The following is a 16571-nucleotide window of genomic DNA, read 5'->3' as shown; positions in this document are numbered from 1 at the left end:
TGTCCCATACCTAGAAAATAGTAGGAACTTAATACATCTTGGTTGGATAATTGCTTAAATAAAATAGGGTGAAACTTGCAAGTCATGTTTGGCATATAAGTGTTTATTAAGTGTATGTTGATTTCACTTGACTTAGAGGTCAATTAGTTCTTCCTAAACACCGTGGCTATAATCTGGTAGTTGTTACCAGATGGCCAATGAGGTCTATCTAGGTAATATAGGCTCCATGGACTGACTCAATATGGGTAAATGAGTGCTGAGATAACATATGGAATCTAGCTCAATTATTATTGTTTGTACAAAAAATAGTTTTACAATTATTACAACAATGTAAATGGAAAAACCAATGGTCACAAAACATCAACTCTGAAAATCACTAAATTATAAAGAACAAACTTGGCCCTAACGATGAGTTTTGAGAAGACACATTTCCCTGCTTCTTTACAGAGGTGGGGGGTTCACAGGTCTGGAACATTTAATATAATGTCATATTTTTTCAATGTGTTTATTGTTTTTTGCTAATTTTTTTTCTTTCTCTTAAAAAAAGTCTTTATTACAAAGAGATAATATTATATTGTGTATTGTATTGTGGTAATATAACAATAAATCATATTATAAAATGAGATATATTATTACAATATAACAATAAACATTATAATATAATGATATATTATTGTATATTATATTATAACATTTATTGGTATAGCATGATAATATGTTATATTATCATACTATAACAATAAATTATAGTATAATATAATAATATAAGATCTCTGGGAGACTGGAAAGTGAAAAATCCAGGGGAAATGTAGGTTAAATATAAAAACAAACTATATCCTCCATTAGATTGTAAGCTCCTTGAGGGCAGGGTCTGTCTTTTGCCTCTTTTTGTATCTCTAACACTTAGCACAGAACCTGACACATAATAGGTCCTTAATAAATGTTTAATATCAATAAAATCTATTTTAAAATATACATAATTGTATTAAAAGTATTAATAGACAATGAAATAAACATTTTTACTCTCAGCAGACAACCTACTTTATCAAGATCAAGGTCATGAGGCCTAAGCTCCTCTAACTTCCCTTCACCTCTAAATATAACTATTTTTTATTCACCAAACTCAGCTTCAACTTGACTCCAGATGACATTTGGCTATTTCCAAAAATAAAATCAACTCCACCCTCAAAACACAAGGACTTGCAGTATTCTTTTGTGTTTATGTACGTTCAAAACAATGTCCCACAGATGCCAGAGAAAGAAGGGCGTCAACAATATTTTGAAAAATGCCAGGGGAATGGAAGTCTAAACCTGCCAAGGTGAATACTCATGGCATCACAGAGTCAGTCTGGAGGGGGCCTTCGAGATCATCCCTTCTAATGGCTTCATTTGACAAATAAAGAAACTGAAGCCTAAACAGGCTAAGTGATGTACCCAAGGTCAAACAGAGGTAAATGTCAGAGCCAGGATGTAATCTCAAGCCCTTTGACTCCAAATTCAATGCGTCTTCCCCCGTAGCATGCTGCCACATTCAGAAATAATTCTGGTGTAACCACTCCTATTACCTCATAGTTATACTTTCTAGGCTTTGTCCCTGCAAAGAGATTGCAATTTTCCTGGGGGCAGAGCCTGAATATTAGATATTATGAATAAGGTCTAGCTCAGTACTAGAGATAAAACAGGTATTCAATAAATATTTGTTAGTTTGAACAATGGCATAGTTGGAAGGTGCCTGCTGAAATAATTAAATGAAATGTTAAAATCGTATGTCATAAGTTGCCTATGACTTACTGCTTAATTAACACATATTAAGCTGCTCAATGTCTGTAAGCTTCAGAAAGGTAACTTTGGAATACAGTTCTAAAGTAGCCTGGGATTAGAGCTTAGACTTCTGGTCTCTCCATGGTGCCACTGCAAATTCTGCTTTAAAAAGCCAGAGAGCTCTTGGTATTGGGTGTGTTCTCAAAAGCAGAATTATAAGCACATTGTGAATATAACATTCCATATGGTTGGTATAAATGGAAGTCACTTTTTTAAGTCACTTCACAACTTCTCTAGATTTCTTCCTATTACACACAACTGACACCTTTCCAAATTGCTTGCCACACCCCAGCAGGTCTCCATTCCCAGCCCTTTCTGTTGACCTCTTTTATGCATACTTACAAGGAATAATGATGATGATGACGACAACAATGATGATGATGATGACAGCCAGCAATTATATAGCACTTCAAAGTTCTAATATACTTTACATATATTATCTCATTTGAACCTCACTGCAGCCCTAATAGGGAGGTGCTATTATCATCTCCATTTCAGAGATGAGGAAACTGAGGCTGAGGAGTCAAGTCAGGGTCACAGCTAGTAAATATCCAAGAAATGATTTGAACTCATATCTTCCTGACTCATCAACTACCACTCTATGCATGGTGCCACTAAGCTTCCTCAAGTAGACTCCTAACTATTCTTTGTGCTTTCAATGCTCATTCCATTTCTGCTTCACCTATTGAAATTTTATTAACTCTTCACTGTTCTACTCAAGTTTGGCTTCTTTTAGGAAACTTGCCCTGATTTCTCTAACATACACGATGTGTCACCTTGATTTTTCAATCATATCGAAATTAATAAGACAACTAGGTAGTATAGTGGATAGAGCACTGGGTCTGGAGTTAGGAAGCCCTGATTTCAATCTCATCTTAGATACTTACTAGCTATGTGAACCTTCACAAATCATTTAACCCCTGTCTGCCTCAGTTTCCTCAACTGTAAAATGAGAATAATAATAACATCTACCTCCCAGGGTTACTGTAAAGATCAAATGAGAATATTTTTTAAAGTTCTTACACAGTGCTTTGCACATGGTCCTTAAGTAAAAAAAAATAATAAATTCTTTCCTTCCTATTGTATTCAACAGTAACATGGATGAGTACTCTGACATATGTTGCTGGCTTCTTTGCCTTGTGTCTTTTTCACTTTTCCACAAGAGAACTGGGAGCTCCTTGAAAGTAAAAACTATGTCTTGCATTCTTTTTGTGCTATGCAAAATACCTAGCATGGTGTTAGACACCTAACAGATTTCCCAGTTTGAAGGAGCTAATCACAACAAATCCACAATAATTTTAGGGGCTAGTAATTTTAAGAATTTGTACCATACTTTTCAGCCTTGTGATCCCCTCATTCTGTCAAAATCCTACCTATCCCTCAAAACCCAGCTCAAATTCAATCTCCTCCTTACCTGATCACCTAGCTAAAGGTGACTATCCTTTCCTGTGAACCCTGAGCAAGCACTTTATACTTCTCTTAAGATAATTATCTCATACTACCTTGTACTGTATTTATCTGTGTACTGAAAGTCTCTCCTTATCAATTTTAATATTCTTGAAAACATGAACTACATCTTATAATCTTTATATCAACTGTAGCACCTACCTGCTAATAGGCACCCAAAAATATTGGTGTAATGAATTTCCTTTATTTTTAAAGTAAATAGTTCCAATTCTCCAAAATGTAAGGCATTTAATTAGATCATCTAACAGCCTTCACCCCAAGCTTCTAACTTAAACCTGGGAGTTAAATAGGCAACCGTCCAAAGAGCATGCTGATATTCTCTTTTGGGTCACATATGCTCTGCATGTTCCTAGTGAGTGATAAATATAAGCAAATGCTATCTTCATCAGCCTAGAAAATCAAGGAAAGTTATACAAGCCCCCACACTAATATTTGGATTGTTTCAGCTGGTGCTGTCAAAGTGGAAAAGGATGATTAAAAACCTGCAATTTCAGAGTGAATAGTAACTCCCATTACTGAATCAAGAAAAAAAAATCTCTACTGGCAAGAAAGTAGGGAGCAAATGGCAAAAAGAAAGGTCTGTGGGGAGCAGGATGAGGTCCAGAGTCTCTTCCCTATACAGTTCTTCTGTATAAAGTGATTTGGTTCTGATCCTCATCCTCACCTTGGTCTCATCTCACACCACAGTCTCTGGGACTGACCAGAGGAAAATAGAGCAGACCACTGAGTCAAATAACATTTATTTAGTCAGCAAGCATTTATTGAATGATTACTATGTGCTGGGCACTGTGTGCTAGAGATACCAAAGAATGGGGCAGGGACAGTCTCTACCCTCAGGGAGCTCATGTTCTAATGCCGGCAGGTGGCAGGGGGGAGAACAACATGCAAACAAATATGTACAAATAATATAGATAAAGGATAAATTATGATGAACAGGCAGACTTCAGAAAAACCTGGAAAGACTTGTATGGACTGATGCTGAGTGAAGTGAGCAGAACCAGGAGAATGTTGTACACAGTAACAGCCACGTTATGCGATGACTAACGTTGATAGACTTAGATCTTTGCATTGCTGAGAAGGGGTAAGACATCTCCAAAGGTCTCATGATGGAAAATGCTATCCACATCCAAAGAAAGAACTATGGAGTTTGAATGCAGATCAAAGCATACTATTTGTTATTTTTTTTCTTCTGTTTTGTTTTGTTTCCTCTTTCTGGTTCTATTGGTTCTCATTCTTCCTTACAAACATCACCAATGTGAAAATATGTTTAACGGGAATGTATATGTAGAGCTTATATCAGATTGCTTGCCATCTTGGGGAGGGAGTGAGAGAGGGAGGGGAGAAAAATTTAAAACTCAAAAGCTTATGGAAGTGATTGTTAATTAATCAAATAAATTAATAAAGAAAAGGATAAATTAAATTTAATCTCAGAGTAAAGGCACTACTATTAAGGGGTACCAATAAAGGCTTCTTACAGAAGGTGAGACTTTTGCTGAGACCTGAAAGAAGCCAGGGAAGGCAGGAGGCAGAAGTAAGGAGCAAGGATATTCCAGGCATGGAGGATACCAGTGAAAAAAAAAGCATAGAATTGGAAGATAGAGGGAAGATTGGAAGATACAAGGAACAACAGGAAGGCCTATATCATTAAATTATAGAGTATGAAGATGGGAGTAAAGAAGGATCCAGATTATAAAAGGCTTTAAAAATCAAACAAAGGATTTTCTATTAGATCCTGGAGGTAATGGTGGGGAGGGGAGAGGACTATGGGAGTTTTTTAGATAGCAAAGAAAGATCACTCTTCTTTTTTTTTTTTTTTCCAGAAAATTCACTTTGAGAGCTGCATGTACAGACTAGATAGATTGAAGTATAATCCCCTCTCCAATGCAATTTAGGTCTTACTGATTCTAAGCCTAGCACTACCACCTAGCTGCTCTTAAATTATTATTGGGTACTCATAAATACTTGCTAATTCCACAACTTTAATCTAGAAGAAAAATCTAACCTATATATTGAATACATAGGAATTTCCCAATGCTAATGATAATTATCAGAAGCAAACTGCAGCAGACCTCTTCACTGAATCATATGATCAGAGAATTGCAGACTTAGAAGGGACTTCATTGTCTACCTAGGTCCAACCCATACTTAAAAAAGCATCCTCGATGTTTTGCAAGACTACACATGTATAACCTGTATTGAATTGTTTGCCTTCTCAATGGGGAGGAAGGAGGAAAGGAGAGAATTTAGAACTCAAAGTTTTAAAAATGAATGCAAAAAATTGTTTTTACATGTAACGGGGGAAAAATAAAATACTAAATAAAAAAAAGAAAAAGAAAAAAGAATCCTCTCCCTGGTGTCCACTTAGTAAAAAATAATTTAGTGGCAGTGACTGGTTCATGTTTGACTTTCTGATAAAATGCCTTGGGCATTTTTTTAAAAAAATTAATTATTTTTAGTTTTCAACATTCACTTCCATAAGCTTTTGAGTTTTAAATTTTCTACCCCTCCTCCCCACCTCCCTCCCCAAGATGGCATTGAGGCATTTTTTTTTACCAGATCTATTATTTCTTGGACTAGTAAGCTTTTGATGAAGAACTGCCTCTACCAATGTATATTAGCAACTTCTCTACAATTTATAGTCTTGAAAGTGGCCTGAGGTATTGTAAAGTTAAGTGACTTGTCCAAAGTCACACTGACACTATGTTTCAGTGGCAGCACTTCCCTCCAAGGTGAGCTCTCCACTCACTGTACCACAGTGCCACAGACATGAGAAATGTTTAACATGTAGTTGTTGGGGAGGAATGGCTAATACAAGACATTCATCTAGTGGCCCAAAACATAACCTACTCTTGGGATTTAAATAGGCAGGGAAAGAAAAGACCTACTGCCTCTAGAAACTTTTTCTCAAGTCCTAACAAAGAAAAATTTGTCTGACTTTGAAAATTATTTAGAACAAAAGACTTGGGTGGGGTTGGCGGTAACATTTTCGATGACCATGAGGATAAATCAAAAGATGAAAAGAGAAGTATTAAGGCACAATTTACAAATCCAAGCTACAGATCAACCTCCATTACCCCAACCCTGGGGTTCAAAACCCTCCATACTGAGGCTTATAGCCAGCAGAACAGGTAAAAGATCCAAGATATCCCTGAAGTCTGATCAAGCCATTTGGGAATAATAAGAACTTGGCACACTCTTCACTGAGGAGATACAGTACTAACCACTAATCATGTGTAATCTCCCTCTACACTCTCTTTCTTAGTGAGCTCAGCAGTTCCCATGGATTCAATTATCTCTATACAGATGCCTCCCAGATCCATATAGTCACGCCTTCTCTCTCCCAAGATCCAATCCCACGTCACTAAGTGCCGACTAGATATTTCCAAATGGTGTTTATAGGTATGTTAAACTCAACCTGTGCAAAGCCAAACTCACTACCTTTTCCCCAAAACTCTTCCCTCTTCTGAATGTTCATATTTCTGTAAAGCGCATCACCACGCTTCTAGTCACTCAGGTACCAATCACTGGATCATTCTAAATTATTCATCCTCTCTCTCACCATCACCACCACCACCCCTTCATAGCCAGTTTGTTGCCAAGTCAGTCAATAAACACTTATTAAGGGGTTACTATGTGTTAGGCACCGTGCTAAGTGCTGGTGATAGAAAGGCAAAAGACAGTGCCTACTCCCAAGAAGGTCACAGTCTAATGGGGGAGATAACATGCAAACAACTATGTAGAAACAAGCTATATACTGGATAAATCTCAAACACTCAACAGTGGGAAGTCACTAAAATTAATGGGGATCAAGAAAGGCTTCCTTAGGGGCAGCTAGGTGGCACAGTGGATAAAGTACTGACCCTGGATTTAGGAGGACCTGAGTTCAAACCCGGACTCAGACACATAGCACTCACTAGCTGTGTGACCCTGGGCAAGTCGCTTAACCCCACTGCCTAGCCAAAAAAGAAAGAAAGAAAGAAAGAAAGAAAGAAAGAAAGAAAGAAAGAAAGAAAGAAAGAAAGAAAGAAAGAAAGAAAGAAAGAAAGAAAGAGAGAAAGAAAAGCTTCCTTAGAAAGTGGCATTTTCACTGGGACTTCAAGCAAGCCAGGGAAGCCAGGAGTCAGAGCTAAAGAGGGAGAGCATTCCAGGAATGAGAGATGGTCAGTGAAAATGGCCAGGGTTGACAGATGTCTTACTCAGGAAACAAAGGAGGCCAGTGTCACTGTATTGCAGAATACATGTGGAAGTGTAAGATGACTGGAAAGGCTGAGGGCAGGGAGCAGATTAGGGGGGTGGGGATAAGTTATAAAGAGCCTTGACCACCAAACAAAGGATTTTATATTGGATCCTGGAGGTGATAGGCAACCATTAGGTTGGGTGGGTGGAAGGGGGCCTGGTCAGATCTTCACTTTAAGATGATCACTTTGACAGCTCAGTGGAGAATGGACCGGAGTAGAGAATCTTGTGGTAGGGAAAGCAATCAACAGGCTACTGCATAGTCCAGGCATGAGGTGTTGGTGTCAGGGTGGTGTTGATGTCAGAGGAAAGAAAGAGGCATATGTGAGACATTATGCAATGGTAAAATCAACACACCTTGACAAGAAATTGGATATGGAGTGAGAGAGAATGAGGAGTCAAGGATGCTGCCTAGGCTGTGAGCCTGGGACACTGGGAGGATAGTGGCACCCTCAACAATAATAGAAAAGTCAGGACGAGAGGAGAGTTTGGGAAGGGGGGAAATAATAATAATAGCTAACACTTTATAGCACTTACTATGTGCCAGGAATGTACTAAGCACTTTACAATTATTATCTCATTTGATCCTCAAGACAACCCTGGGAGGTAGGTGCTATTATTAACTCCATTTTATAGATTAAAAAACTGAGGGGTTGAGTGACTTGCCCAGGGTCACACAGTTAGTAAATGTCTGAAACTGGATTTGAACTCAGATCTTCCTGACTCCAGGCCCAGCACTCTATCCACTGTGGCACTAGAAGCCTTCAACTATCCAGTTGAAGATGTCCAGTAGGCAGCTAGAGATAACAAGACTGAAGGTCAGCTGTTAGATCAGAGCAGGAAATTGAGAATCATCAGCTTTGAGATGCTAATTGAATCCTAGGAGTAAAGAGATCAACAAGTGAAATAGTATAGATGGAGAAGAAAAGAAGGTTGTGGACATAGTCCTGTGAGATACCCATGGTTAGTGGAGATGACTTGGATAAAAATGCAGCAAACAGAACTGAAGAGTGTTTAGATAGGCAGTAGGAAAACCAGGGCATGGTGGTGTCACAAAAATCTAGAGAAAAGAGAAGGTCGAAGTGAGGGTGATCCCAGTGTCAAAGGCTATATAGACAAGTTTCCCAATCCTACTTCCACAATATCGCTTACATCTGTCTACTTCTCTCACTTATAAGTTCCCTACAGTAATCCAGGCCCTTATCATCTCTCACCTGGACCACTGCAATAGACTCCTAATTGGTCTCCCATTCTCTAATGTTTTCCTTTTCTAATCCATACACCACACAGCTGCCACAGCAATATTCCTACAGCATTGGTATGACCATGTTACTCTTCTGCTTCCAAAGTGCCCTTGGCTCCCTATTACTTCTAGCATCAAATACAAATTCCTCTGTCTGGAATTTAAAGCCTTTTATGATCTGATACCAGTCTACTTTTATATCATACATTACTCCTGTCATGACTGAAATTAAGGTAAACTGAGGCACAAAGTTTCAAACATGATCAATTTATTGGTAAAGCTAGTAATTACCAATAAATTGAATCTGTTCAGAATTTTGTGCCTCAGTTTACCTTAATTTCAATTATAACACTGTCTGTTAGGCACTCTATGGTCCAGAAAAATTGGCCTATTTGTTATTCTTCACACCTAGCATTCTATCTCCCATGCTGTTTCTTTGCATAGGCTGGATACCTCCTCCCTCCCTCATTCCTGAAATATCCTTTCTCTTTACCTTTACCTCTAAGAATCTGTAGCTTCCTTCAAAGCTCAGCTAAAGTGCCATCTTCTATAGGAGACCTTTCCTGATCCCACCAACTGCTAGGGCATCCTCCCCATACACACTGTTTCCCCCAATAGAATATAAGTTTCTTGAGGACAGAAACGATTTCATTTGTTTCTTCGGCAGCCCCAACACTAAGCACAGTTCTTAAAAATGCCTGTTGAATGTTGGATGATTGAGAGGAGGCATGGAGTAGTGGCTAATAATCAAGTCTTAGAGTCAGACCTGGTTTGAAGCCCTCCTATTTCTGAAACAATAGTTGCATGACCCTGGACAAGTCTCTTCACCTCTGAGTGCCTCAGGAAACCCTCTCAAACTATAAATTGCAAACTATGACTTGCACTGATAGAGAGAATGTCTCTCCACATCAATGAAAACACAGGTCTGGAACCACAAAAATACTATTACACAAAGAAATATTAGTTATTATTAGTTATTAGCATTGTGTTATCAAGATATTAATTATTAATATATTGGCAAGTGAGGATTAGCTTAGGGATAGAGTATGCAGGTACAGTACCTTCTTTCTGATTTTGGTTCCCTCCCTCGAGAGTGAGAATGCCGGCTGCCCCTCAAGATCCCTTGGTTTAGATGGCTATCATTCCGGTCCCCAAAAGTGTCAGTGGACTGCAGTCCTGCTCTCTGATCCTGGGTTCTATGGAGGGGCACAGAGTTGCGGATGGCAGAGATGACATGGCTAGAGTATGGACTTCCTGAATCTTCACGGAGGTGTGCCCAATGGTAAGAGAGGGCCCTTTCCGAAGCTGGGAATGGAGCTCCAGGCCTATGGTAACCTCTCATGCGGTAAGTGCTAGGAAGACAAGGTCGTGTCTGCTCCATCACACCACCACTGCATGTCCTTGAACAAGCTGACCAAGGACCCCACGCACCCCACACTCCTGGGATGCCCTCATTACTATCTTCTGAAGCATTAGTAGACTCTTCTATCCTCTGAGGAACCTAAAAAGAAAGATGAATAAGTTAGGATAAGTATATCTAATCATTAAAAGAGAAATCCAATGTCTTTTTGCTTTCTTAAAAGTCTTATATTTTAATTGATTTTTTAAAAAATTTTTACATTGCCAAAAGTTTCCCCAGTGTTCTTTTTCCTTCCCTTCCCACCTCCCTACATAACAAATAATATTTTTAAAGAACAGCAAAAAGAGGAAAAACATCAGCAAAACTGATCGATACATCACAAAAGTCTGAAAGTATCTGCAGTATCATACTACTAGACCTTTCAATTCTATGAAGGGAGGGTGAGAGTATCAAAGTTCTATTTCAAAGCCATGGGAAACCAGAATTGCATTGTGCAGACTGGTCCATCTGTATATATTCATGTTTGAGGTAACAATGTAATGAACTAAGGACTATATTTGGAATAAAAATATTTAAATCCAGTTATGTATCTATAGGTAAGTCAATTTTTCCTCCCCAACCTCAATTTCCTTTTCTGTACAAAGAGATCCTAGTATTTCCATTGCCTTCCTCCTAGGGTTGTTGGGGAAGAAGTACTTTGCAAACCTCAAAGTTAGGAAGACCTGAGTCCAAATTTTAAGTTAGACACAAGTTCCTGATGTGTGACCCTGGGCAAGCCACTTAAACTTTTATGGCCTCAGTTTTTCGTCTGTAATAATATCACCTATCTCACAAGTTTGTTGTGGGGATCCGATTATATATGTATATATATATATATTTATATATTATATATATACACACATATACATATATGTATATGTGTATGTATATGTATATGTGTGTGTATATATATATACATATATATGTATAACATAGTGCAAACCTTAAAATGTTATATAAATGCTAGCCATCACCATTATTATTACCTAAATAAAGGTGAGGTGTTACGAATACATCTCTGAACTAGGTTCAAATAGGACCAAGGGTCGAAATTTTACTTTTCTGTTAACAAGCAGAGTTTTAAAAGACTCACTTCATTAACCCACTTCCGTGAATTTACAGAGCATTACTTTACTCAGGAGTTGAAAGCTTGCTCCTAGTTACTCTTTGGTTGTCCTTGAGTTGAACTGTTTAACTGGATTTATCCTCCCAGCAATAAGAGAGCATGGGGATTATAATCCCTATTTTGCACATTAAAATAACAATAATAATAAATAAAGCTGAGAAGAAATGATGACTCCAGATCACAAAACAAATAAGGGATGGAGCCAAGCCTTGAACTGAGGTTTCTTGGAGCCCAGTCTAAGATTTTCTCTGAGAGACACTGAGTCTCCACCTAAAGTCAGTGTTAAAAGACTACCTCCTTTCAATTACATTCCATGGGTAGAATTGTGGCCAATAGGCAAGATTTGTATATCATATTAAGTAAATTAAGACAAAGAAAGTGACTAAGAGGTAGGATGGCTCAGAAAGCCTAGCAGCACTCTAGGGGACTTCCAGAAAGCTAGTCATGTAATTAATTAGTCACATAATCTTAGGGTTACAAGGTACCTTAGATGCCATCTAAGCCAAGCACTACATGTGAAAAGAGAAAGAAAAAGAATCACTTTTAGAAAATAAGTGTTACATGGTCATTGAGCCTATTTTGGAACAGCCCCAGTAATTGGGGAACCCATCCATTCTACCTTAGGGATAGTTCTAATCGATAGGGCGGCTTTCTTTACATCAAATTTCTTACTACTCCTAATTCTATTTTCTGGGGTCAAGAAGAACAAGTCCAATCTCTCTCCCATACCCATCCTAGTCAATCATTTTAAGAATGAATGCATCAATGAATGAATAAAAAAGCATTTGTTGGGCATATATTATGCCTAGGCACTATGCTAAATACTAGGTATGCAAATATAAAAGCAAAGATAGACTGTGCCTTCACAGAGCTTACTTTCTAAAAGTAACATGGCATACACAGGAAAAAGTTACTGAGATGCAGTAGTGCTATGAAAAGCCAATGTTCCTTCTCTAGTCTTAGAAATAAACTGTTTAAATTTATCTACTAGTTAGAGTCTAATTCTCTGTTAGGAGGGGTGGTATCCCCACACCAAGAATTCCCAAAATTGATGAAACCACAGATCTTTGATATATTTGATTACTACGTGTTAGATATTGCAGATAGAATGAAACAGGCCCTACTACTACTACTACTGGACACATTCTTTGTTTGACATATCTCATTCAGTAGCAACAGTAGTAGTTGTCATTGTCATAGTAGTACTAGTTGTAGTAGTAGTAGTAGTAGTTGTAGTAGTAGTAATAATAATAGTGGTAGTAGTGGTGGTGGTGATTGTAGCAGCATGCATTTACATAATATTAAGATTTGCAAAATATTTTAGATATATTATTTCATTTGAGCCTCAAAATAACCATGTAATGTCCTCATTTCATAGGTGATGAAACTGAGGCTGAAAAGTTAAATCATTTGCTCTGGGATCAGAGATCTACTTCAGGTCTTTCTAACTCAGAAACTAGAACTCTATCCATTGCTTCACCTCTTGAACTAAAATTTCTCATACTAAAGAAATATAAAAAAAAATTGCCTCGTTGGTCATTTTTTAAAAAATCTAATTCTATACTTCTTTTCCACCTTCCTGATGTTCTCTCTTTGTATCTGTGGTTGAATCAGTTTAATGGATTAAAAAATTGTCAAGTTTATGGAAACTCCCAGTGCTTTCTCTCTGTGATTAACTGCTATTTATACTGTATAGATCTCATGTATACATAATTATTTTTATGGTGTTGCATTAGAATGTGAGCTCCTCAAAGGCAGGGACACTTTTTGTCTTTTGATGTATCTGCAGGGTTTAGCACAGTGCCTGGCACATAATAAGAGCTTAATAAAATGCTTGTTGGTTGATTGAATTCTTATGTGAGCTAATTAGCTTTGTGAATAACTTTGGTCTAGGAATCAGAATCTAGTATTAGCCCTACCATTTCTTAGCTGTGTGACCTTGAGTGAATCATATAACTTTTGTGAATCTATATTTCCTCATCTGTCAATGGATATAATATCTTCTCTGACTATTGAACAAAGCTGTCCTAAGGATAAGTTGAAGGAAAAAAAGTATGGGAAAAGATTTTTTAAAACTGTAAAGCACTACATCAACCTAATGTATGATTTTTTTTTATCATTCTACAGCTATAGACTAAATCCCCTCACCCAGAACACTCATCTTGACAATGTGCTGTGTGGTCACATTCAGATAAGTTAAAAGTATAGGGGACAGTAAGCCTAACTCAATGCATATGCCCTCCTGTTAGTAGGTCAATGGCAACATTTTTTAAGGGCAGGTGGTGCAGTGGATAGAGTGCTAGGCCTAGAATCAGGAGGACCTGATATCAAATCCAGCCTCAGTCACTTGCTAGCCGTGTGATCCTGGATGAGCCATTTAACTCTGTTTGCCTCAATTTCCTCATTTGTAAAATGAGCTAGAGAAGGAAATGGCAAACTACTCTAGTATCTTTGCCAAGAAAACCCCAAACTGAGTCATCACGTGTCCGATATGACTAATCAACTAAACAAAAACAATAGTAACATTTTTAGACATGAAGAACAACATCCTTGTTATGCTGAGACTGCTACAGAGTAAAAAGGAGAAGAAAAAATTGAAATAAATGGCATTTCACACTCAAAAAAACCTTTATTTTAAATGTTTTCCATGGTAATTTAACTGAAATAGGAAAAACAAAACATATGATATAGACTGCTTTCCGGGGTTTAGACATCCTTACACACAGAAATATACCACCTAGAATAGTTCTACCTTGGTTTCAGTTTCATCATATTACTTCATTTATACCACCTGTTGGCAAATCTGTAGGCTAGAGAGAAGGGCATGTGTTATACAGCAACAATGGAAAGCCCATTAGCACACACACCAGAATCGCCCAGCTGGTAACCACAAAGGAGGTATGTAGTTTGAAGCACCACCTGACAGAAATTGGAAGCCTAGTACAAAATCAAGTGCCCCTACTAAGAGAAGGTAAGAGTGAGGCCAAACATAGATGGGGATGATGGAGCTGAACAGAAAGCTGGTGCTACACTGATGGGGACCACTGGAAACAAATAAGTTACTACCGATGGCCAAATCTGTACAGACCTACCAAAGACTAAAGTATCTCCGGAGTGGACAACTCCATGGCTAAGAAACCAGAGGAAAGAAGGCAAGAATCACACCTAGTAAGACTGGGGATGCGCAACAGCAGTCAATGAGGCAGAAACTTTATTAATTGGTACAATGAATTTGTTGACACTGTGAGAGAAATGGAGCTCAGCAGGAGGGACTATAATTATTGTTTGTCAGGAGCAGAGGTAAAATACAAAAAAAAACCAACATTTACATAGTGTTTACTATAATGTAAATTCTTTTGTGGTTTTTAGTACTCTAATCAGTGCTTCTTAAACTGTGGGTCACAACCCCATATGGCGTTGCAAAAAATTTGGCAACAGTAAAAGGTTTCTGAATGCTCAACAACCAAAATTAATTCAAAATCAAACGTATAATGAATCCAAAGTGTTTCTGGCAGTGCTTGCCCATGTTGCAACACGCAACTTCATTGCAGCTTTAGTTCTTAACACACAGCATACGCATTTTGCACTGTATATGCTGTCAGGCCACACAACACCAGCTAACACTGCCAAAATAGGAAAGGGGGTTGTGGGTGGAAAAAGTTTAAGAAGCCTGCTAAAAAGGCTAAAAATAAACTTGTTCTATGTTAAAGTCTAAAGGCACTTTGAAAGCTGTGAGAAAAATCCTTATGTGAGTGATGGTAAAGGCTGAAGAAATTATTAGCAGAGAGATGTCCCCAAAATCTGTTATATCAAAGATAAAGGTTTCAATATGTTAATCTAGCGGTTTCTCCTTTTATAAGGCAATAGGAACTGAAATTCAGAGCTAGAAAGGACTTTAGACACTGTCTTGTCCAACTCCCTCATTTTACAGATAAAGAAACTGAGGCACAGGATGGCTAAGTGACTTGCCTAAGATAAAACAGGTAATAAACTTCAGGGGTATGATTTGAACCTAGGTTCTCTGACTCCAGAGCCAATATTCTTTCCATAGTCTTGGAAATAAACTGCTTAAAATTTTATCTACTAGTCAGAGCCCAGTTCTCTGTTAGCAGAGGTGGTGCCCCCACATCAGGAATTTCAATAATTGATAAAATCACAGATCTTTGATGTATTTGAATACTGTGTGCTAGGTGCTGCAGATATAATGAAACAGACTCCTGGACAGAGTGTATCAACTCAAGGTACCTTCTCCCCCATGGCACCACTCACCGTCCCAAGAACTTTTTCCTTATGTGTGTTGTTTTCCTTTTATATTCCTTTATTTTTCCTTCATATTCTACTAGCCAATTCTGGAACTGGGACTAGAACTCAGGTTTCCTCTTTCTTCAGACCAATATGCTTTTCATTATAGCCTGTAATGAATTAGTTAACCAGGAGACCAGATGTGTACCAGAATGTTTTCAATGTGTTCATTTAGTTTGTGACCAGTCTCTTTACTTTTTTTTTTTTTGTAATTTATTAATGTGGCACTTTATCCACTGTCATTCTGTATGGACATCCCCACGGCTTAGCCTTCATAATTGAGGCCTTTCACTCCATCAGTGTCCAATTTCTTGAATTTCCAAAGAAACTTCAGTGGCATAGATGGTCTAATGTGACAATGAAGGTTTCCAATGTTAATTCATCAAACCAGAGTATTCAAATCTCCACCATTCCTTCCTAGTGGGCACTGTATCATTTCTAATTAGTTGATTAAGTTAATAAAGTGAATTAGTCTACAATTCTACAAGTCTAATCCTCCAAATTCTTGAACTTGTGGCTTCCTGCCTAGTTCAAAGTGCTTCTGCTCTAGGAACGTCAAAGCCATTGACCTTTTTGATGTTAAATTGTTTCTCCATCTGCCCCACACATTTAGTATGAATGTGAGGAATGGTTTGATGCTATCCAAAGATGCCTTCCCATCATCTGCTGCTGTACTGTTTCTTCTGTGGAGAAGTCACCAGCATACTGAATTCCCATGACTATACAGATAGATACATCATCTCCTTTAAGTATTTTTAAGAAAGGTCAACAAACATTCAAGTGCTTACTATGCACCAGGCACTGTGCTAAGCCCTGTGAATGCAAAAAATAAAAAGGCAAAAACAGTCCATTACCTCAAAAAACTCACATTCTCATTCTAAAGAAGGCCACAACATGCAAATAACTATGTACACACTAGATAGGTAGATGGATAGATAGATAGATAGATAGATAGATAGATAGATAGATAGATAGAT

General features: G+C 37.9%; 1 protein-coding gene across 4 annotated transcripts in view; it reads right to left on the bottom strand.

Moving 5' to 3' along the window:
• Positions 1-16571, bottom strand: part of THSD4 (thrombospondin type 1 domain containing 4) — an 865877-nt gene that overhangs the window by 699725 nt on the left and 149581 nt on the right. For all 4 annotated transcript variants that reach the window (XM_027852227.1, XM_027852225.1, XM_027852228.1 and 1 more), the window contains one exon: positions 9829-10268. In XM_027852227.1, the coding sequence (XP_027708028.1) occupies positions 9829-10268 (440 nt within the window). The remainder of the gene's footprint in view (positions 1-9828; positions 10269-16571) is intronic.

The sequence above is a fragment of the Vombatus ursinus genome, unplaced genomic scaffold, assembly GCF_900497805.2.
Source record: "Vombatus ursinus unplaced genomic scaffold, bare-nosed wombat genome assembly UNPS02009205.1, whole genome shotgun sequence".
Lineage (NCBI taxonomy): Eukaryota > Metazoa > Chordata > Mammalia > Diprotodontia > Vombatidae > Vombatus > Vombatus ursinus.
The sequence above is the reverse complement of the archived record's forward strand: the minus strand, read 5'-3'. Positions and strand labels throughout refer to the sequence as shown.